This window comes from Onychomys torridus, chromosome 2, assembly GCF_903995425.1.
Source record: "Onychomys torridus chromosome 2, mOncTor1.1, whole genome shotgun sequence".
NCBI classification, from domain to species: Eukaryota; Metazoa; Chordata; class Mammalia; order Rodentia; family Cricetidae; genus Onychomys; species Onychomys torridus.
Genome location: NC_050444.1, coordinates 132,454,198 through 132,476,440, shown reverse-complemented (window position 1 = coordinate 132,476,440; position 22,243 = coordinate 132,454,198). Strand labels below are relative to the sequence as shown.

Below are 22,243 nucleotides of genomic sequence, written 5' to 3'. Positions count from 1 at the left end.
ACTACTCCCTAGTAAAGGCTTCTTCCTGGGGGCACAGGGTGAGCTGGGCTGGGTGGGAGGGGGTGATGCAGCTAGGCTTGGCCAGACCTGGGCAGGACACTATGGAGCTCAGGGCTCCTGGGAGCTGACTTGAGCTGATGATGCTGGGCTATGCATTAGGACAGGAGACCACAGCTGTAGGCACCATGCCAAACTTTGAGGACAGGCTCTGCTAGAGGAAACAGAGGTGGTTCCAGGGAAGGGTCTCATAAGAGCGTGGCCTGCAGATGAATCCCTAATGGGTACCATGCCTGCCTGTGGGAAGTGCTGGGTGAGGCTATCCAGGGCCCACTGAGGACACTCCAGGAGGAGTCACAATTCGGATGTAGAACTACCTCCGATATGTCCCTCGGTGTGTGCCCTGTCTCTAAGCCACTCTTCTCCTAGCCCCGCACCCCCCCCCCCCCCCGCCGCCATGTGTGGGAATCAACCACTGTAAGACAGAGTTGGCAGAGCCTGAGAGTGTCATTAAGGAAATATAAGGACCCTAGGAGTCACCAGCAAAGAAATACACACCGAGTGCTTGTATGCCAACAGCAGCTTCCCAGATGTGAGCTATGTCCCCGAGAGAAGGAGTTCCTCTAAAGGACACTTGAACCAAGGTTGGAGCAGTGTGGCCAAGAGACAGCAGCATGATGCTGACTGTTGTGTGAAAGTGACATCTTCAAGTTCAGCAGCCACTCTGGCCAATGATTAGCAAGGTAGCCTGGTGCTCGGACATACTATCAGACCCTGACATTGGCAGACAAACCTGAATGGCTTCACTAGGGCCCCAGTGCCTTTTGCAAAGACCTGTGAGGAGTGCAGATGTAGGAGCAACCATGCCTGGTGGATGAGCACTTTTGGTGGGGAGGACTGTCCTGTGTATCCAGTTCAGCTCAGACATGCTGCCCTTCACATCTTCAAAGGAGACTATAAGGCATCACCAGGAATTAGGGAGGAGGGCTCCTTCCAAGAGCACCCAGAACAAACCAGCAGACTGAAGGCATCTGCATTCATTCCTTCCTTCATTCGTTCATTCATTCATTCATCCACAAAATGTCAATATTTACGGGTCCCCTACCACACGCCAGGCAACGGCAACTCAGTTAGAAACAATACAGTGCTAGAAGACGTTAATGAAGAACACACACTGCCAGGCATGGTGGTGCACACCTTTAACCCCAGCACCGGGGAGGCAGAGGCAGGTGGATCTCTGTGAGTTCGAGGCCAGCCTGATCTATAAAGAGAGTTCCAGAACAGCCAGGACTATTCCACAGAGAAACCCTGTCTCAAAAACCAAAACAAACAAAGACTACACATCATCCTATATGCAACTTTAGTATGATCACAACATGGACTTCCTCAAAGTCCTAAGAGCCTGTGAGAACAAAAAGGGAAGGCAGGGGGAGGTCTAGGCAAGGATTGCTGGTAAAGAGACATGGAGGCACACCATGCCATAGGAGATGGTGGTGCCAGCTTTAGTATGCCCTTGGTGACACACCCCTATAGAATCCTACATCATCACCTCTAGGGTACTTTCTTTGGGCAGGTGTTTCTATACCACAGAGCCAGGGGGCCGTGTTTTGAAGGGTATGGGGCCTGCTTGGGGTGATTTATCTGCACCCAAACAAACATCAGCCACATAGGGCTCCTATCTGTTGGCCCTACAATAACACTTTTATTCTGTCCTAGGCTTGTTTACTTAGGAGCACAATGCAGAACTGTGGCAGCTCCAGAGTCCATGGGTGGGGTCACAGGGCAGCAGTTCCAGCTGTAAAAGGGACAACTGAGGGTCCAAGATGGCCCCATGGGCAGGAAAAGGGCAAGGCCCCCAAAAGGCACCCATCTCTCCAAAGCTTAAAGTTCAAAGCCTCTCTCCCAGCCCAGGGCCATTAAGGCTCAGACCCCAGTCCTCTCCAACCAAATACAGCAGGACCATATTTGAATCCCTAAATTCTACTCTTTCCCTGGCAGAGGGGGACAGAAGAGGGATGGGGGGGTGTTAAAAGCCCCCGGCCATGTGCCACAGACTCCTCCAGTCAGTCCTCAAAAGCTGGGGTTTAGGTAAGGGTACAAACACTACTGGGCCGTATACCAGTCAGCCGTGGGCTAACTGGTTCAGCCAAGCACACAGCGAGGGAAGCTGACACCCCAGGATAGGAGTCAGACTGGGGCCTGCCACTAGGCGCTGGCAAGAAGTTATTGATGAAATTAGGACTGCCTGAAGACAGGGTGCCCTTCTCTTGTCCACCCAATGGCATGGTGGTACTGATGTGGGGAACCTCACTCACTACTGGCCCTGACCTTCCATTCTGGGTAGATCTCAGGTTGCTAGATGGTCTTCAGCTGACGGAGGAAGCTGGATCTGCTGCAGAGGCTTAAGTGGTCCAGGTCTGTTCTTTGTCCAGCTCTCCTCTGGAAAGTCCTCCATGTCCCAGCCAGTCGCTTCAGGAAAGCCATTCCCCACCCCTGTGTGTGTGTGTGTGTGTGTGTGTGTGTGTGTGTGTGTGTGTGTGTATGTGTGTGTGTGTGTGCATGCATGTATTTGCTGTGGATTGAACTAGAGCCTCATGAATGCTCAGCAAACCCTTTACCACAGGGCAAGCCCCGCTCCATGTTTTCAATGTTGCAAAATTTCTTGTCCTCCTCAATCATCTTTCCTATTTTAAGACCCTTGTTTTTCTTGACCTGCCTTGTCACTAATATTAACCATTCCCCTGGCTCTGAAATGCCTACCAAAGAACCCCTTTGTGCTTACAATCTGACCCAGACTGGCTGCCCGGCTGCCTAAGAACTTGGGCGGGCAGAGTTCCAGTCTTGCCCTGCCCACCACATGTCATCCTGGCTACCCCTCAGTGTCCTGCCACTCTAACCTGCTCACAGCTCAGTGGGGAATGAGACCGCTGGAGCAGATGCCCCTTGGGATCCGGCACACAAGTCCCTCTGACTGGCAGCCCTCTGAGAGACCACTGCCATGGCCTGAGTGGGTGGTTCTCCAGGAAAGGGTACCTTATCGGGTACCTAAGCTCTCTCAGGCTAGGAACATACATGCTTGAGAGCTTTCTTTCTTCCCACAGCGGAGTAGGGAAACCTCACTGCCACCGTATGTGCGTATGAATACACACTCCTCAAACACTCCTTTGCTCTCAGAGCTGGCCATGAAGGCCGAAGTAATCATCCTCACATCAGGACTGTGATCTCAGATGAACAAGCCCCAACCCCACTGTCCGCACCTGGCTGGCTGAGCCTCCCTGAGGACTTGTGTAAATAAGTCCTTTACACAGACCTCTGCCCTGCTCATTTGCTGGAAGAGATACTGGGATCAAGATCTCCCACTCTGCCCCAGGCTTGGCAAGGACAAAGAAGTATGAGATTAGGAACCAGGTATTCTAGAACCTGCTCTCTAGCAGCCCAGGGCAAGTTCCTTCTACCATGGGTCTCAGTGGCCCTATCTAGGGAAGCAGAGGACAGACTGGGCAGCCGCTGTAGCCTGAAGGTCTGTCTTCCCCCAGTCTACCAATGTCCCTTGGCTCTCCCTCATCTGCATTCAGCTATTTCTTTAAAACAAAACAAAACAACAACAACAACAAAACTAAACATTCTTTATTATTACTACAGTATGTGTATAAGTGTGTGTGTGCCAGTGTGCATGTAGAAGTCAGGGGAGAACTTTCAGGAATTGGCTCTCCTCTTCCACTGTGGGATCCAGGGACCAAACTCAACTCATCAGCAAGTACTTTTGCGTGCTGAGCTACCTCACGGGCCCCAACTATTTCTGACTGTCTCCCCACCTCCCATTAGTACCCACCAGCTTTTTTTTTTTTTCTTTAAGCTTTCACCCTATAGCCCAGGTTAGCCTCAAACTCACAGTGAACTTGCCTTGGTCTCCTGAGTGTTAGGATTACAGGCGTGAGCTACCACACCTGGCTTTAAAAAACCAAGCAAACAAACAAAACGTTTTATGTGAAAATCCTGACTAGTTTCAGGGAATAGCAGGCAGACCCAGCTCTGATGTAACTCTAGCCAACATAAAGCAGGAGCCCCTCATTTCTTCCTCATATGGACACAGAAGCCCAGCCCCAGGACCCAAACAACGATGCTCCTCTGGCCGGGGACTCCCACCGCCTCCCAGGTCAATGTTCAGTGGATATTTTTGTGAATTGTGAACTCCCCCTGCCTGCCCTCTGTGGACATGGAAGAACTCTGTAGCTGCCCTGGCAGGCTGGTCCCGCTGGAATCCAGCAGGCTTCTTGTTCAGGACTCTCTGGCCCCAGGATTTGCTCATGGGATGAAGTCCGTCCAAGACAAACTCAGCGGAGGACAGCAGGCAAGACCTTACATCTCAGACTGACTTGGAACCAGATCAGATCACAAGCAACTAGCTCAGAGCCCCAGTGGGGAACCGAGGCAGGGTTGCTATTATAGTCCACACTGCCTCAGGAGACCCCACACCACCCCCGAGGAACCCCTCTGCTCTTGTTCCCCTGGCCTCTGGGAACAGAGCGGTTCAAGCAGCACCTGTGCAATTTATAGGCTTTCATCCTTCACCTGTAGGACAGCAAGTGTGAGCAGAGACGTTCAACCACATGCCTGACCTCTGGCCTCAGTCACCGTGGTGTGAGACAGCCAGAGGCTGGAGAGACAGAGGGACAGAAATGGTAAATCCTGGCCCATCCTGCATGGTCTCCAGGGTTCTGAGTACCTTCTGCTTCAAGGGATGCTCAGAACAATGCTAGGCTCCTCCCAGGACCCTTTCTAGGTACCTGCATAGTTCAGGCCCTTATATGGTAAGTAAGAGAATCAGGGAAATACCTGGTACTGGCTCGTTACAGAGCCCTGATTGACAGAGAGTGACCTGCCAAGTTTGCAGTCAGCAGACAGAAGACTGGCACCCTAGGCATGCCAGGCTCTACTCCAGGTCTTGGAGAGAGTGATGGAGGATGTTGGGTGGGCCCTGCCCATGCCCTCACCTTCCTTCCTGGAGAAGCCCAGCAGCCTGGAAGACTATGCCGAGGCAGCTGTGGGCAGCCTCTGCCTCATCAGTTGGCAGCAGGATGGTACTCTGGGAAGTGGCCTTGGTTCCTTGGCTCTAAACAGTCCTGAAGTTTGAGAACTGCCTACATAATGCTTCTTCCAAAATCAGCCCCCATGGCCTCAAAGGACATTCCTTCTCTTGCCTTCAGAAGGTCAAGTCAGGATGTCCTACAGGGAGAGGAGTAGCCCTTCCCAGTCCCTTCGCCCTCACCTGCCACCAGCTATACTGTGCCTATCACCCTTGCTCAGTCTCAGCTTCCAAGGCTGAGGATATACAGCTCCCACCCCGTGTGGGCACTTGCCCTGGACATTGGCAAATGCTCCAAAGGGTCTCTCTCCTCCCAGCAAAGACTTCTGCCTGTCCCCTTCCCCCAGCCCTCACCACTGAGCCCATGTACCACACTCCCTGTCCCCCCACACCCTCTCTCCCCATAGGAGTAACTGCCGTGGCACAGACAATGAGGCTGTATTGATTAGTACAATTCCTGGGCACCTCCGGCCCGTCTCCCCGGGAGCTGGGACAATGCAGCTTTGATACTCAGAGCAGATTCTCAGCAGGTCCTTGGGCTGGGGGAGCCCTAACACCCCCACTTGCCTCCCTCTCACCCCCACCATGCAGCTAACTCTTCCTGCACTCCTTTGCAGTCACAACTTTCTGGGTCACTTTGGCTGGTGTCTGTCTCACTCACTAGCTGTGCCTGCCCCTCCTGGCACAGACCACTGAGTCCCCTGCTCCACCACCAGCCTAGACACCGAGCCTGCCTGGCATCAGGGAGGGGACCTTGACCTTCTGGAAGGTGACTGACCTGTTCTGGGGAAGAGGTGGCCACAGGTCCATGAGCTGCAGCCATCCTGGGACAGACACTCACAGCCCGCGTGTCTCCACCGCTCATTCACACCTCTGCCAGCTCCAGTGCGACACTGACGACACATCCCCTGCCTCTCCCACTGCCGGGCTGGGCAGCATCAATTACTTTCACCTCATCTCCTCCCGAAGCTCTGCCTACCCCCCCCTGGCCCCCCCCCAGCCCTCCCGCTCCGGCCAGTCCCTATGCAGCCCAGCGAGGCGGGTGCTCCAGAGCTGGAGAATGAGGCATGGGGCTGCTGTGTTCTTCTCTTGTTTTCAGCAAGTTACTAGAACACATGCACACACATGTGCAAATGCACAAGGATGGACGGACGGACGGACGGACACACACACACACACACACACACACACACACACACACACAATCATGAGCATAGGACTGGGCAACGGATGGCTTTTCTCTTCAAAGACCTGGCCTCTAGAGCCGAGCCTGCAGGCTGGGTGACTGTGGGCTCCTGGGAGGGTAGGTAGCTACAGATGGGTGATGAGCTTTGTCCCCGTATGTACTGCGGATGGCGGTGGGACGGGAGGGTAGAAAGCGCAGCCCACAGCAACCGGAGTATTTAGAGTGAGTGGTGTAGACTAGGAGATTTTGGGTCCCACAGCTGCGCCTATTTCTGGTGAACTGAAGATTTCCCATCCAACCAAACTGATGGGGTGTCTTCACAGAAGAATGTGACTGTGGCCTAGAAACTGTGCCATTATCTGTCTACAGAAAAACAGCACTGCCCAAGACAGCCATCACTACAGAGTCCAGACAAAGGGAGGCAGGTATGGAATAAGGATGTGTGGAGACTGGAGCTGCATTGCCTGGCATCTGAGGAGTAGGTTGGGTAATTCTGGCAATGTCTCATGACTGCGGTAGATGTCAGTCCACACCTGCCAGGTTCTGTGTTAGAAGATGCCTACTGTGTGCCATATCCAGTTCTGAGAGAGATCTGTGTGTCAGCCCCTATCAAGTGACCCATCAATTGCTCTTCTCTGAGACCACCCATTGGTCAGTCCCTCAATGGTACCCAGACACCATAAGCCAAGAGACTTAGGAAGGCAGGCATCAGTGTTCTGGAGCTGAGAGGGTACACAACCCTCTGAATACCTACTAAGACAGCAAAGGCCTGACACACCGTGGGGTTTTAGCAAACAGCTCATCAGTAGAGGCATGAATGAATTCTGGTGTAAGGACAGCTCTCCTGGAAGTCTGCAAATGTGACTTCACGGGGGAATATTACTTAGGGAAAAACATAAAACAGAACAGGGACTGGAGAGATGGCTCAGAGTTAAGAGTGCATACTGCCTTAGAGAAGGCCCAACTTTGGTTCCCAGCACCTACATCAAGTGACTCACAAGTACCTATAACTCTAGCTCCAGGGGATCCAACACCCTCTTCTGGCTTCCAGAGGCTCCTGCACATACTCTCCCCACCTTCCCTGCTCCACATGATTTGAAAAATAAAACAAATCTTTAAAAAAAAAAAAAAAAAAAAGGCACAGGCAGGCCTAGACTCAAACCCCAGATGTCCAGTCTCTTACCAGATACAACCTTAGGTGACTTGCTCAATTGTCTGGTTTCAGTTTCTGCTTCTCTGAAACGGGATAGCGTGTACACTCATTGAAGCCAGCTAGTGCTAGTAATAACAGATAGATAACACATAGTAGGTGCTTACTATAAGCCAGGCTCTGCCTAAACACTTCTTCATACCTACTAACACCGGCCTCGCAGGAGCCCCATGAGGTCAACACATTCTTCTTATCACTTTGAGGAGGCTTTGCTTGACCAAGTCTCCTGAGTGGCTTCAGAACCCACTGACTCAGCTGCTCACTGGGCCTGTGTCGTGGAGTGGGCTCCCTAGACACTTCTCTACTTCCTGCAGGCACAGACTCAGGGCCAAGGCCCCGGCTGGGCCATTGGCTCCAGGAAGACCCAGTCACCCATGATGCCCAAATGCTCACTTCCACCCAGGGTGGGCTCTGGGCTCTGGCTGCCCTGCGCTGGGCTGGGTGCCCAGAACAGGCAGCCCTGGCTGGATGGCTTTCCCTGGCTCTGGCCATGGGGACAGGAGGCAGCAGCCCAGCTGGGCCCTGGCTATAATGAGGCCTCATTAGTGGGATCCAGCTGCTCCATCCCCACTTAAGGAAGCCGACTCCCCCAGCCCCAGCCTCTGACTTTTCTTAATAAGAGTGGGCATGCTTCCAGAGGGGCAAGGAGTCTAGGGGCCTTGTTGTCCTCTGTGGCTCTGGAGAGAAGGTCCTGCTGAGCTGGGGCTGAGGCATGCTGGGGGTGGGGAAGGCTAGTGGAAGCTGTATGAGAGGAGGTGAGGCTGTAGGGCTGAGTAGATGGGCTACAGGGAAGATGAGCAGAAAAAGGGAAGGACAAGCATGGAGAAGGCAGGCCCTTTCCCCTCTGGATCTCAAGATTCCATTTGGCAGGTACAGCCCTCGCACATCTGGGAGCAGTGGACAGTCGTTGCCCAGCCTGTTCTGGCCAGGAGGGAACTTCCCTAGAGCACATATAGTTTCTGAGCTAAGAGAATTCCTGCTGTGTCAAACCCTATGCTAGGGAAGCAGGTACCGTGCCACAGCTGGCCCGTGTCAGCAGAGTGCCTACTGAGTGCAATGCTGAAGGAAAATACACTGTGATCCAGCTGTGTGCTAAGAAAGAACTCACTATGTGCAGTGTCTGTGTTAGGAAAGCCCTCACTGTATGCTAGGACCTGAAATAGCAGAGTGTGTGCCAAGTCCAAAGCATCAAGAATATATGTCATGTGCCAGATGTGTACTAGGAAAGCACCCACTGTGTGTTTCCCCGGTTCTGTTAGAAGAGGGCCTACTATGTGTTGTGTCCAATGCTGAGAGCTATGTGTGTCAGCCCCTGCTAAGTGAACTATTGTGGGTATGAGATCTTTGTACTAGGTGAATTACCTATATATGCAAAGTCCTGTTCTAGGAAAGAACCAGATATGGTTAAGTACCCACTGTGCACCTGGCACCATGCTCCATGAGTGCCCACTGGGTGGCAGGTCCTGTGCTAAGGGGAACGCTCAACCTGTGCTAAGTCTGTACTAGCTAGGCATTGGTTACATGCTGAGACTTATACCCAACCCTTTACCAAGGGAGTGTCCAAAGTGTGCCAAGCCTTCTGCTTGGTGATCTCCCATTGTATGCCAAGCCTGTACTAGTTGAGCACTTGCTAAATGCCAAGACGAGGCTTGGTGAGGCAGTATCCACTTTGTGCCAGGCCCTGTGTAGATGCTGCAGGCAGGAGGTATCCAAACTCTCATGCCAAATACAAGGGAACAGGTCAGGGTGGGGCAGCCCCAGGTGGCCTGTGGTACTTGCAGAGCCTTCTGGGAGTCAGAGAAGCTCTGGCATCAAGGACCCCGGTGTCAAGTGACTCTGCTGTTATTCATTTTGAGGCATCCCAGTGGCAGAGGCAACCAGTGTGTTACATATGGGAGGAAGGAAGGTGTACCACATAGGTAGGGACCGGGATGGCCGACAAGGGAACTCAGTGTGAGATGGTGGGGCTAAAACGGAGGCAGTGGAGATGCTCACATTGCCTATTTTAGGCTGTCCTCCTCCAGTTCCTGACCTTGGAGACCTAGCCCTGCCCCACATGTGTACAGAGACTCTAGGTCTTCACGGAAGGACCACCTCACCCACCCCCAGTGGCCCCAAGCAGCCCAGCTGCTCCCCTGCTTCGAGGCACCCTGGCCAGCTGGGTTCTCTTGCGGCCCTGTCCTAGGAGCCACTGAGCCGTGAGGAAGGCAGCTGAGCTGGCCTGGCAGAGACCATCTGGGCTCAAAGTGGGGAGAGAGACACGTGCAGCAGGCATGTGGGCCTGGGCACGTGCTGGGAAGTGACTTGCTTCTCCATGGGACACCTGCTCTAGAGGCCAGGCGGAAGTACCAAGGGTAACACCGTGTGTCTACTGACAGTGAAGAGACCTCACATTCAGACCCGGGACAGAGGATGATAGAAAGGATTCCATAGTAGGGAGTCGGGGCTGGAGAGATGGCTCAGAGGTTAAGAGCACTGACTGCTCTTCCAGAGGTCCTGAGTTCAATTCCCAGCACCCACATGGTGGCTCATAGCAGGGAGTCACTTGTCAGCTCTACACAACAGAGCACAGAGAGAGCAATACTTCACAGAGAATCGGAAAGATCTGAGGGCCAGCAGCTTACATACACATCCCTCATCATCCTCTCTTCTGGCCTCCCTGGGCAGCCTAAGAAGGAGCATGTTGGCAAGGAACTCCCTCAGCTCATCTACTTGGTCTCAGGAAAACAAACACCCTAGAGGTGCTGACTTAGCTCCCATGTTAGAAAGCAAAAATGGGGGCTGGCAGGGGCCAGCTATCCAGGACACCTCTGAGGCAAACACCAAAGAAGGCAGCATCTGCTACCCAAGAAAAGAGTAGCCCAAGGTCATCCACAGAACTGAACGGAGGCAGGAATAAATTTCAGAGCATCCACGGGGGTACCCATGGGACAGATAGATGCTCTGAGCCTCAAACACAGCAGTGGGTAAAAGCCAAAGGGGCAGAGGGCACTGGAGAAAAGCAAGACTCTGCTATCTTTAGGCACATCCGAGTGCTGGGAATGAGCGTCCCAAGACAGCATTCCCTCCCACAGACAGACTGGCCTGGTTGGCCAGCAGAGAACTGGGTCCCGGAAGCCCAGCTGGGGCAGGGATTGTGGGACCTTGTGATTCATACTTCTCTGTCCTGCCCATGTGGGTTCCCCACGTCTCCTGCCTGTCTAGCCTTCCCAGGTTCATGTCAGAGAAAAGGAACAGCCATGGAATGTTCAGAAGGTTTCACGTCGCCTGGAATCTCCACAGCAGGTGGAGGCAGAGCCATACCTCACATCCTACCTGGGCCTACAACAATCTAAGACATCTCAGAGGAAAGGTCAGGTCCTCTTCGGGTCTTAACACGGGATCCACCTTATCGAGTGTGCAGGGAGTATGACCTCCTATCTGTGTGTGTCCCTGAGAACCCTGATTTCAGATCAGCTCAGGTACACTTTGAACAGCTTTATCTGCTCAAACCCATTCCAACAGGAGTGGGTGACTCGAGAACAGACCTGAGGGGCCAAGGGCTGGTGTCTGAAGGCTTTGAACAGAGCTAGAGAAAGGATCTGAACCCTCTCCCAATCTGTTCAAGACCAGAGCCCTGCAATCACGGAAATCTTTGGTGAGAGACAGAATCCATTTGGAGAGGGCTCAGTAGAGACCTCCAGCTAATCAGCCTTTCACTGAATAAAGAAAGCAGTGGCAGGCACAGATGGGGTGGGGGCTAGTGAAAGAGGGCTATCTTTTGTCACTGGCTTCTACCTCAATAACTGCCGAGTTTGGCTTCTCCTTCAAATAAGATCCCAAGGATAAAACATACAACCCAGCACTCGGGATAGGACCTACAACTCCCTTCCAGCTCCTGCATCCAGTGCACCAGTGAGTCTCACTTCTTCCTCAGGAACATGACCCAGGGCCAAGCATGGCTGCGCATGTTCAGACTCATTCTGAAGGAAGGGGTTCACTTTAGGGCAGGCCTGAGGAACTGAGCCAGGGGTTGGTAGATAGCTGGAGGTTCTGGGCAGGGCTGGAGAAAGGATCTGAGCCTTTATCCCTAGCATTTGGGTAGCAGAAGCAGGCAGATCTCATGCACATAGTGAGCTGCACAGTGAGACTCCACCTCAAAAAGGTGGGGGTGGGGAACTGAACCTAGGCTCTTGCTTATTGAAGGGCCTCACTAGCACCTTTCCTGAGCCCTAAGGGAAAAGAGGGCTGTGGCTAGGATCGTAGAGGAATGGAGTTACCCGAAAAACCTAGCAAGGCATTTGTTACTTCCTGCAGTGAGAAGGCTGCAGAGAAGCAGGGGAAATGGACAGGTCTGAGCATGCTCAGCATTGCGTTGGTTGGCATGGGGTACAGTCACGGGTGTCCTTCTGTCCTCTCAACAAGACAACCTGTGTCCACTCTACAGTATCTCTTATGACCAAGATGGGACAGATGCCCTCTGCTCCTTGGCAGGCTTTTGCTGGGCCTATGGTAGAACCAGCCCAGTTGCGGGCTTGGAGCCTGGTGCTGTCTAATCTGCTGGGTAAGGGGCTACCTGCCCAGGCCTGGGGCCAGCCCTGGTGCTTGGGAGCCATGGTAGTGCCAACCCCGGCCCTGAAGAACCTCTTATGCCCCCTCGTCAAGATAAGCAGCTGGCAGATGGCAGCATGGGGCAGTGTTTATGATACCCCTTCCTCCTAAAGTCTGGCCCCTGTACTCACCAACATTCCTTTGGCACCTTTGCCTACCATGGTGGCAGTGGGTTGCTGGATCTGCAGACCTGGATCACACTTGCAGACTCTGCTTTTGGTGCCTTTCAGACAACAGGCCTCAAGAGCTGTGGAGAGAACAGAGTGGGGTAAGGCTCTAGACCAGGCAGTCCCTGGGGCCCTCAGGAACAAGTAATATGTAAGAGGTTTTAGTGTTTTTTTTTTTTTGGTTTTTTCCTTTTGAAGGTGGGAGGTAAGGAGGACATTGAGAGGGATTACCAGGGAATAAGAAGTTTATTAGAAAGCCGGGCGTGGTGGCGCACGCCTTTGATCCCAGCACTTCAGGGAGGCAGAGCCAGGCGGATCTTTGTGAGTTCAAGGCCAGCCTGGTCTCCAAAGCAAGTTCCAGGAAAGGCGCAAAGCCACACAGAGAAACCCGTCTCGAAAAACAAAAAAAAAAAAAAAAAAAAAAAGTTTATTAGAAGGGTTGGCACTGACACACAGGCAAACAAAGACAATTCAGGTCCTGGCACCGGAGACAGAGAGCATGGCAGGGTCTCTGAAGACAGGAATCAGAGCTTACACGGCAGATGTGGGAGTCTCTTCATAGCCCTTTCTGAGGGTGGGGATGGTTTCACATCCTCAACCATTCTCAGGCAGGAGACAGGGAAGGGGGAATATGAGATAGTACCAATACCCAGAGTGGACATCCCGGGTGAGAGATCCTGGCCGCAGGATGTCTGTTAGCTAGGGACTCAGTGTCCCAGTAGGGAGCCTGTGGGTATCTGAGAGAGGAGGCCACTGCAGATATTGTAATCTGAGCAGAGGCTGGATTCTAACATAACATTCTTATAATAACGGAGCCCCCCACAGCACCAGTTAGAAGAACCTAAGGTCCCTCACTCTATACCCAGGCCCTCTGCCAGGCCAGTCTGTATCCTGCTCTCTTCTGAGTGACCCTGGGATCCAGCCCTTTCCTAGCTGCCTTCTCAACCCTCCCCCCACAGATCCCTTATTCTCTAGGCTTCCTGTCCCAATGGGCAAAGGTCTATTTTTGACTCTCCAGATGCCCAATCCTATAAAAGATAAAAAATGAACACAGAACTGGGATGGGGTCCAAGTCCTTCATCATCTGTGTGAATGGCTGCAACCTTTCCCCAGGAGGGGAGGGGTGATAGTTTGGATCAGTGGGCACTCCCCCCGCCCCCGACCCTGACTAATGCCACTCAGCTTGGGCTCTAGGATGGCTGCCATGTCACTGGTCATGAGGAATGCACCATGTGTAGTCACATCTCTCGATTTTACAACACGGACCTCCAATGTACCAAGTGAGATTCTGCGAATCCTTTAGGACTGGGCCTAAACGTCACCTCCTCTGGATAGCCTTTCCCAACACTGCTCCAGCAGAACAACATCTCCCTTTCTGCTCTGTACAAACTTGTACGAGCACCCTTATCATTTCACATCACACACATTTGGTTCTAAGCCTAGCAACCCTAAGTCAGTGGTTACCTGAGGTCTCAGGACTGAGCTTCCTTTACCCCTTTGGACCTAGGTCCTAGCATAGAAATCAGCTAGCAAGTTCAGGATGAGCTACAGTAAAGGGGAGCTGGTGAGACAGAGGTCCTGGAATGAGGTTCTTGTCAACCTGGGATTCTATGGGAATCATCTAAGAGCCATGTATGTGGTGGACAGGTGAGCTGGAGAGGAGGAGGGAAAAGTGGGAGGAGCGAGCCACATCGCAAAGTTCACGCTTCAGTGCCAGATGTGGACAGAACAGATCCGGGAAGGATCAGCCTTTAGGGAGCCTTGAAGAGCTCAGTCACGGGAGGAAAACCTGGGTTAGGCTGATTATGAGGTCAAACCTTCACTGGCCGGTGCCAGGGAAGATATGGCTCTGCCACCAATAATTTCCATACCCAAGTCTATTCAGAATCACTTGTGTCACCCACAGCCACCTACCAAGGCTACCTTTCACCCACAGAAAGTCCAAGTCTGGAGGAAAGGTAGGCCACTGTTTACTTATACAAATCAGCCTCTGATTCACTGGTTCCTTTGTCCCAACCACTTGGTTTCCTTTTCTCTGGACAGGGATGAGGAGGGAAGTGACCAGTGACTAGGGCTGGGTTCTGCCTCTCACAGGTGTTCTCTTAAAGAAGCCCCGCTCATGGCTTTGGTCTTTTGATGACAGTCACAAGAGGGTGGTGCCCTTTAAAAGGTAATCACACCTTTATCCTCTTCAGTCACTGAGCCCGTCAGCAGGTAGGTCTGACTTCCCAAAGTTGCTTCTTTTCTGTCCGAGACCAACAAAGGATGCTAGCAACCATGGCAAGTGATATTATTATGAGCCACCTTCTGGGCTGAAGTAAGGTCTTCTGGGCAGCTCAGTAAACTGAGAACATCCTAGGTCTACATCTACAAGTATTCTCACCAGGACACACTGAAGCTTCTCTTGGGGTTTGCAGAGAGGCCAATGCCTGGCCTGGAAGGCTTGAGTCAACTTTTACAACAGACATCTCTGACCATACCCAGGCAGTCACTGGAGTACTGAGTACCAACCGCAGAAGCAGTCCCTGCCTCCAGTAGCTTATGCACTAGTAAGGATGAGACTGATTAGCATCTGCACCAGGAGAATGAGGTGGTGTGAAGCTTTGTGGCTTCTGCCTTTACCATTTCTGGGGAATGGTCCTATCCATCCATTCAAAAGGAATCAATGGAGTACTAGGGGTACATGTCAGTGGGAGTGCTTGACTAGCATGCTGGGGGCCCTGGGTTGACTCCATATTACTGGGAGGGGGAACTAAGTACCCATCAAATACCTATAGTATGCCAGGCCCTCATCTAGTTCAAAGACTCGAAGTACACAGACCTCAGACCTGCTCCAACCTATACACGGAGCAAGACTAACATGCAGCAGGTCATGGTCACTGTAGAGTATAGTGAAGACTTCAGCTCTGGGATCTGATAGGCCTGGGCTAGATTTGGCCTCAGGTACTCGCTACTTACAATTCTGAGTGTTACCTGACCTCTCTGAGTATGACTTTTCTCATGCTGGAGGATGTGGCTAGTTATAACTTCCCTGTTAAGCCCGGAGGTCTCTGCCCAATTTCGGTGTCTATTACAAGTTCTCTACATTTTCCTCTCTTCCCATCCATTAATCTTCCTAAAACCCTAAAGCTTCAATTCTCTCCTAGGGTTTTACACAGCCAACAGGATATGGTCTGAACTGTTTAGCAGGCTTTTTAAGATTGGCTATAATTACATTCATTTGTTCCACAAATATTTATTGCAGGTCCCCTCTGGGTCAGACCTGTGCTAGGCACCAAGAACACAAAGGTCTCTTGGCCTTCCTGCATCCTAGATGGTGGGGCAGCAGGGGTTGGGTGAATGTCAAACTAAACAATTACAGATGGAGATAAACAGTGTGCTGGAGGAAACTCTATATATGCACTCTATAGCAGGTGAGAGTCTGGGAGGCTTCTCTGGGCAAAGGGACAATTGGCAATGGTAAGGAAGGAAGAAGAGGTCAGAGGTGGTGGAGAAACTGGTAACAGAAGAGAAAGGCAAAATGGATAGATAAGCAGGGCAAGGACCCTTGGGGTGTGCATGGCCATCTGAGGCCTGAGGTCACTGGTGCTATTAGAGGCTTTTAAGCTCTAGATCAGGTGGGAGGGGAATGGACTGCTGGAAGGGGCACTGTGAAAGCATCACTCCCTGGGCGTAGCCATGCTCGCCTAGAGTCTCAGGTACTCAGGAAGCTAAGGTAGGATCATCTGCACCCGCAAGCATGAGGCTAGCCTGGGCAACATAGGAGAACCCTATTTCAAAACAAAACACAAGGGGCACTGGGTGTGGCAGCACACCCCTGTAATCCAGCACTCAGGAAGCAGAGGCAGGTGGACCTCTGAGTTTGAGGCCAGCCTGGTCTACAGAGAGAGTTCTAGGACAGCCAAGGCTACACAGAGAAAACCTGTCTTGAAAACAAACAAAAACAAAAACAATCAAACCAAAACAAACAACAGCAACAACAAAAATAGACCAAGGGGCTGGAGAGATGGCTCCGTGGTTAAGTGCACTGATGTCCTTTCAAAGGACCCGAGTTTGGTTCCCAGTTACAGGTGACTCACAACCATCTGTGACTCCAGGTCCCAGGGATCTGATGCTCTCTTCTCACCTCCTTGGGCACTGTACACATGGGGTGCACATTCACATACTGGGGTACACACACACACACACACACACAAGTATTAAAGAGAGAGATTATGACTCGCTCAATAGAGTTCAGAGCAAACACTAAAGCAAATGTGGAAGAGAAGCCATCATCAGGTAGGAGTGAGATGTGGTCATGAAATCCACGATGGTGCAAGGAAAGGGGCGCCAACGAGAGAGACATTTAGACAGTACCACAATGGAACCTGCTGAGAAAGTGATTCCCTGCGGGCGGTGGGGGAAAATGAAGGGTCTCTACTTCCTGCTGATGCCATTAGAGGAAGCTGGAGCAGTCCTGGGGACAAGAGGTCTGAAGTGGTCAAACTGAGCCACCAAGGTTGATACTGAGAGGGTCACAGAGCCCTTACTGGTGACTTTCCTCCTCCCCGAATGGGATTGTAGAATGGACCTTTTTTTTTTTTTTAAAGGAGGGAGGGGTCTGTTTTTGCATATGGTTTCGGAGGCTGCAGTCAAAGATCTATTCATTAACGTGCCCATGTTAAAGTTCCTGGTTTCATGGTAACCAGGAAGCAGTCAGGTGGACCAACTTTTATATATACATACATACATACATATATATGTATGTATGTGTGTATGTGTGTGTGTATACCGTTTTTTGAGACAGGGTTTGAGAGCTCACAACCAAAAATATAAAAAATACATTTTTAGGGCTGGAGAGATGGCTCACAGGTTAAGAGCACCAACTGCTCTACCAGAGATCCTGAGTTCAATTCCCAGCACCCAGATGGTGGCTCACAACCATCTATAATGAGATCTGGCGCCCTCTTCTGTATACATGATAAACAAATAAATATAAAAAAACAAATACAATTTTATTCTTAATTATGTACGCATGTGTGAGTATATGCCCGTGAGTACAGGGAAGGAGTCAGATCCCCCTGGAGCTGCAGTTACAGGTGATTGTGAGCCCCACAACATGGGTGCTGAGAACCTTTGAGTTCTCTGCAAGAGCAGTTATACAGGATTTTTGTTTTGTTTTAAGATTTATTTTTAATTTGTTTTTTGTTTTTTGAGTTAGGGTTTCTTTGTGTAGCCCTGGCTGACCTAGAACTCAATCTGTAGACCATGCTGGCCTCAAACTCAAAAGAGATCCCACTGCCTCTGCCTCCTGAGTAGTTAATCCCTGCCTCTCTGGATGCTGAGATTAAAGGTGTGTGCTACCACAAATTTTTATTTGTGTGTGTATGTGTGTGTGTGTGTGTGTTTATGTTTGTGTACTGACACAGGGGTGAGTAGAGACAGGGTATGTGCCTATGGAGGTAGAATATTCCCCGGAGATGGAGTTACAAGCCATTGTGAGCCCCCCCCCAACCCCCACAACATGGGTTCTGGGAACCCATTAGGCTTGGGTCTTCTGGAAGAGCAGCCAGTGATCTTAGCCATCTCTCCAGGTCCAGTGTGCATTCTTAACCATCTTTCCGGCCCCTAGGTAGACCAATTTTAGGGGTCCATCTGAACCAAGTCCTCACTGTAACTGACGGCAACAGGTCTCCCTGACCTGGAATACTTCACAGTTTGGATAGAGGAGGCATAGTCCCCATTCAGTATTGTGGAAGAAGTGTCAGGACAGTGTTGGGTGCATAAGGTATCTTGCTTGGGATCCCAAGCCAGCCACTTGCTGCCATCTGCTTAACGTGAAACTCTCCAGCCTCCTCAGGAGCTTCTGCCTCCCTGCCTTTGCTCAGGCAACAGTTCTCTAAGGCTCTCAGTTCCCTGTTTTCACCTGTACATAGCCTACCTACTTCAAAACCAGTCCCCATGCTGTTGTCTTCATGAAGCCTTCCTCCACCTTCTGCGGCTGTCAACCGGTCCACAGTACCCCTCATGAATGCAGGGTACTGATTAGCATGCTGGGCACAAGAGCAGCATGCTTCCTTGTGTCCAAGTGAGTCCCCCCTCTAGCTGGAGAGCCCTGCCAGGGCAGAGGTGTGATTCTTCTGCGTCCTGAAAGCTGTACCGTTGCAGTCTAGCCGAACTTAAATAAGGGGGCATTTTCTCTGAGGTCTTTGAAAACACTTGTTTGAAAACGCTCAGCTTTCTCCACTGGTCCCTAGAACCGGTCCTTCTCTCTAACCATCTTTTGCCTCTCACTTTGAGGGTGTCTCTAAGCTCTTTTTGTCCATTCTTTGCCCCTTACCCTTTATCTTCTAGCGGTCACAGCCTTGGACTTGCTTCAATTAAAAAACAGAACAGGCAGTGGTGGCACACGCCTTTAATCCCAGCACTCAGGAGGCAGAGGCAGGCAGATCTCTGAGTACAAGGCCAGCCTGGTCTACAGAGCAAGTTCCAGAACAGCCAGGACTACGTAGAGAAACCCTGTCTCAAAAAACCAAAAAAGAAAAAAAGAAATAGAACAGGCTTTGTGAAGGAGCTGTCAGAGCGCTGGGTGGGTATGCAGCTCCTTTAAGAACGATCCGCGAGGGGCGTGGCCTGAGGAAAGCAGGCCCGAGAGGGGGTGCGGCCCCTTTAAGTAGCGGCCAGCCAGGCCACGACTCCAAGGCCCTGGGCCGGGAGTGTGGGGCGCGGTCGCTTTTGGAGCCGCGGCACCGCCCGGAGTGGCCACTTCCTCGAAACGAGACCGGTGCGCTTTAATCAGGGTGCAAGGTGTGTTGGGGGGCGGGCGTTACATCAGCCACCACGTGTGCGCCTCTCAGCTGGCGTGGAGGAGGCCGCCCCGCCCCCCGCGGTGGAAAAGTACCCGGGTGCCGAGGGCCCCGCCCCCTTGCCCCGCCCCCGCCCGTCCTCGGCCCCTCCCGGGTCTGCGGGCGAGCCCCCTCCCGGCTCGCAGGCCTCCACTCCCGCCCGTGCGTGGCTGCCTGCTGCGGGGCGCAAGCTGGGGGCGGGCGCCCCGGAGCTGCGGGAACCCCGGCCTCACCTGTGGCCGCCCGCACTCACCCCAGGCGCGCCCAGAAGGAAGGCTAAAGAGGCAGGGCGCGGATTCCCCCCCCCCCCCCGCGCCCAGAGCAGCAGCCCCCCAAAACCACCCCCCGCCCGCAGTCTCTCTCCACTGCCGCAGCCACGCGAGTCGCGGACAAAAGAGAGCTGGAGGGTGCTGGGGTTCTCCCTCGCTGCTTCCCAGGAACCACGGACGCGCGGGAACCAGCACCCGGCGAGCGAGTGGGCGGGCAGATTAGGGAGGCCGCCGGCTGGGGCCGCTAGATAGGTAGCCAGGACGGCTGGGAGAGGAGGTGGGGCGAGAGGCTGCACGCCGGGCATAGACCCCGCCGCAGACCCACTGGCGCCCCAGACGGACCGAAGACACTCTTCGGTTCCGGCGCTGTGCGCACAGCCCCGCGCCAGCCGCCCCCGACCGAGCCGGCGTCGGCACGCAGCTCCCCCCCATTCCAAAAGCACCCCCCCCTTCCCGTCTGCTTTAGCTCCTTGGTGACAGCGATGACACACAGACTCGCGCACCTACCCCGACCTTCGCGGCAAGACAGACATCCCGGTGCTAGCACTCACTCTTAGCCACAGATGCCCGCAAGCATTCGCTATCGCATCCACGCACCGCACACACATCCACACGCTGATCCTGGGGCTCAGCCTCCCAGAGTCACAGAAACGCCCAGAACCACGACAGGACAGACCAAGGCGTGGGCCGCAAAAGCCCCTTCCCCCAGCTCTCTTACCATACTGCAGCCCCCGGCCCAGGCTTGCTGGGTCCGCACCGCGGTGCGCCCAGGTGGCTTTCTTAAAGGGAAAGTTGCATCAGCCTCCCGAGGCTCTCTGCAGCCGCCAGTCCACCCGCCCCGCCGCGTTGCTTGCCGCTCCTCCAGAGCTTGTTGTGTTTTGGTTTCGGGGAGGCGGGGGCTAAGAGTTTGGTGAAAGTTTGGAGAGTGAAGAAGGCTTGAGAAACCTAGCCAAGTCCCTCCCCTCCCTGAGCGGCTCCCCTGGCCGCCCTCCCCCGCCCTGGTCCCATCTCCTCCCTCCCGCGTGCCGACTACTCTAGCTCCTCCTACCAGGGAATAAAATTACAAGTGGCTCTAGCTTTCAGATGATTGATCTTCACGAACCCCTGGGAGTGGGGCTCGCCGAAGGAGTCCCCTTCTCTCCGGACTCTTTGCCCTTCAGTTGGGACCCTTGGAAGGAAGCAGATGTCTTCCCCTTCGGGCTAGGCTTGGAACCAAGCCAAAAAGCCTGGGGCGCTTTGGGGGGCTGGGGCTGCAGTTAGCCCGCCAGGCCCCTGGCCTTCTGCGCCTGCGTTCCCCCTAGAGAGAAGTCAAGAGCAAATTCCGTTCCCTTTGGAGTAGCGCCGCTAGAGACTGTGGGCACAGCTGAGTAAGGCCTGGGACCCACTCCTTGGAATTGCAAGGCTGGGGAGCCCTTTCTCCAGGAACTTTCCAACACTGATTTGATCAGCCCTGCCCAGGTAGGAGTGCCTACGGGAGCTGCCTCCTTCCTCAGATCGGGAGACAGCCTGGATTGCAGTCTCTGCCAAAAGGTGCTTTGCTGAACCCTGGTTTTCTCCTCTGCAAAATGGAGAGGATGAGTTAAAGAAATGTATACCTGCGTGAAACACATTGCTCTAGACTGGCAGTGGGGCCTGGCGTTGGGACTGGGCGTCTACATTTGCTTCCCTTGAGCAAACCACCAACTTTCCATCAAAGCAGACAGTACTGACTGCCAGTGGAGGCCACAGTCTGGAGGGACATGCTCCGGATTCCACTCTGCACCCTGAGTTCTTGTCATTGTCCAGCCAGGAAACGTTTGTTTGTTTATTGATATTCAGGCTCCAAAAAGCAGGTGCATCCATGTCAGAGTTGCACAAGACTGACTAGTGTTGAGAATCCACCTTGTTAACTTATAATCACTGAAAAGGACAGCAGGTGTCTAGCCAGAAGCCCCCCTTCAGTTCTGCCTCTCTCTAGTACTCAATGCGGTCGCAGCCCTTTGCCAGGACCTGCTCCATGTATACTGCTCTGTACTGGAACTCACAATCTGTTCATACTGGAGATTTGATCAGACCCCGGGAGACACTATGTCCCTTTTGAGTTTGAACACAGCAGATACAGCCTGTTTGGGCTTTAGAGTCGCCTATGAACTCATCACAGGTGTTTTGTATAGAGTAGGGAAGGAACACACCGCTCTACCTAAACAATCTGTTGTGTCTGTGGCCTTTGACATGCTTGTTCAGAAGCCTCTGGAAGAGTAAGTAGCTGTGGGTTCTGCAGCAGGCTGTGTAGTTGGGTGTGTGCTCAAGTCCTGGATCTGGGCAAATAGTATCCAAGCACTTCTCATCTTTCCTACCAAGAGTTACTCCTCTACAAATTGTCTACAATCTCTTCTACTCTGCTTCCTTTCCAGATTATCCAAAAAGGGCTCCCTCCCAAGACAAACAGATTGGAGGCTGTTGGGAGAAGCCACCAGGTAGAGAGAGGATTGGGGGAGAGGCCCCCTTCCTCCTTATAAGGATGAGATCCCTAAAAGAGGGTTCTAAGAAAAATTTTTTAAATTTATTTGTGTTTTTTGGGGTTTTTGTTGTTGTTGTTTGTTTGTTTCTTGAGACAGGGTCTCACTATGTAGCCCTGGCTGTCCTGGAACTCGCTCTGTAGACCAGACTGGCCTCGAACTCAGAGATCCACCTGCCTGGGCCTCCCCAGTGCTGGGATTAAAGGTGTGCACCAGCCACTGTGCTGGGCTTTGTGTGTGTTTTTATGACAATGACCACTATTTATGTAGCTCTGGCTGGCATGGAATTTGCTGTGTGCTCTGGCTGGCCTTGAACTCCTGACAATCCTCATGTCTCCGCCTCTGCCTCTGTTGTTAATGGCCCAGTGAAAGTAGGTCTCTTTAAGGATCCTATTTGAAGGGAAGCTGATGCAGGG

General features: G+C 52.6%; 1 protein-coding gene across 2 annotated transcripts in view; it reads right to left on the bottom strand.

Moving 5' to 3' along the window:
* Slc6a9 (solute carrier family 6 member 9) overlaps positions 1 to 20,288 on the bottom strand; it is a 34,780-nt gene extending 14,492 nt beyond the window's left edge. Inside the window, exons 1-2 of one of the 2 annotated variants that reach the window (XM_036177692.1) lie at positions 20,048 to 20,288; positions 12,201 to 12,316 (exon numbers count right to left, since the gene is read on the bottom strand). In XM_036177692.1, coding sequence (XP_036033585.1) covers positions 12,201 to 12,230 — 30 coding nt within the window. In that variant the 5' untranslated portion in view covers positions 12,231 to 12,316; positions 20,048 to 20,288. Of the gene's footprint in view, positions 1 to 5,861; positions 6,021 to 12,200; positions 12,317 to 20,047 lie in introns of those variants that run through there. The other variant, XM_036177691.1, reaches the window with a different exon arrangement.
* Positions 20,289 to 22,243: the final 1,955 nt, after the last annotated feature.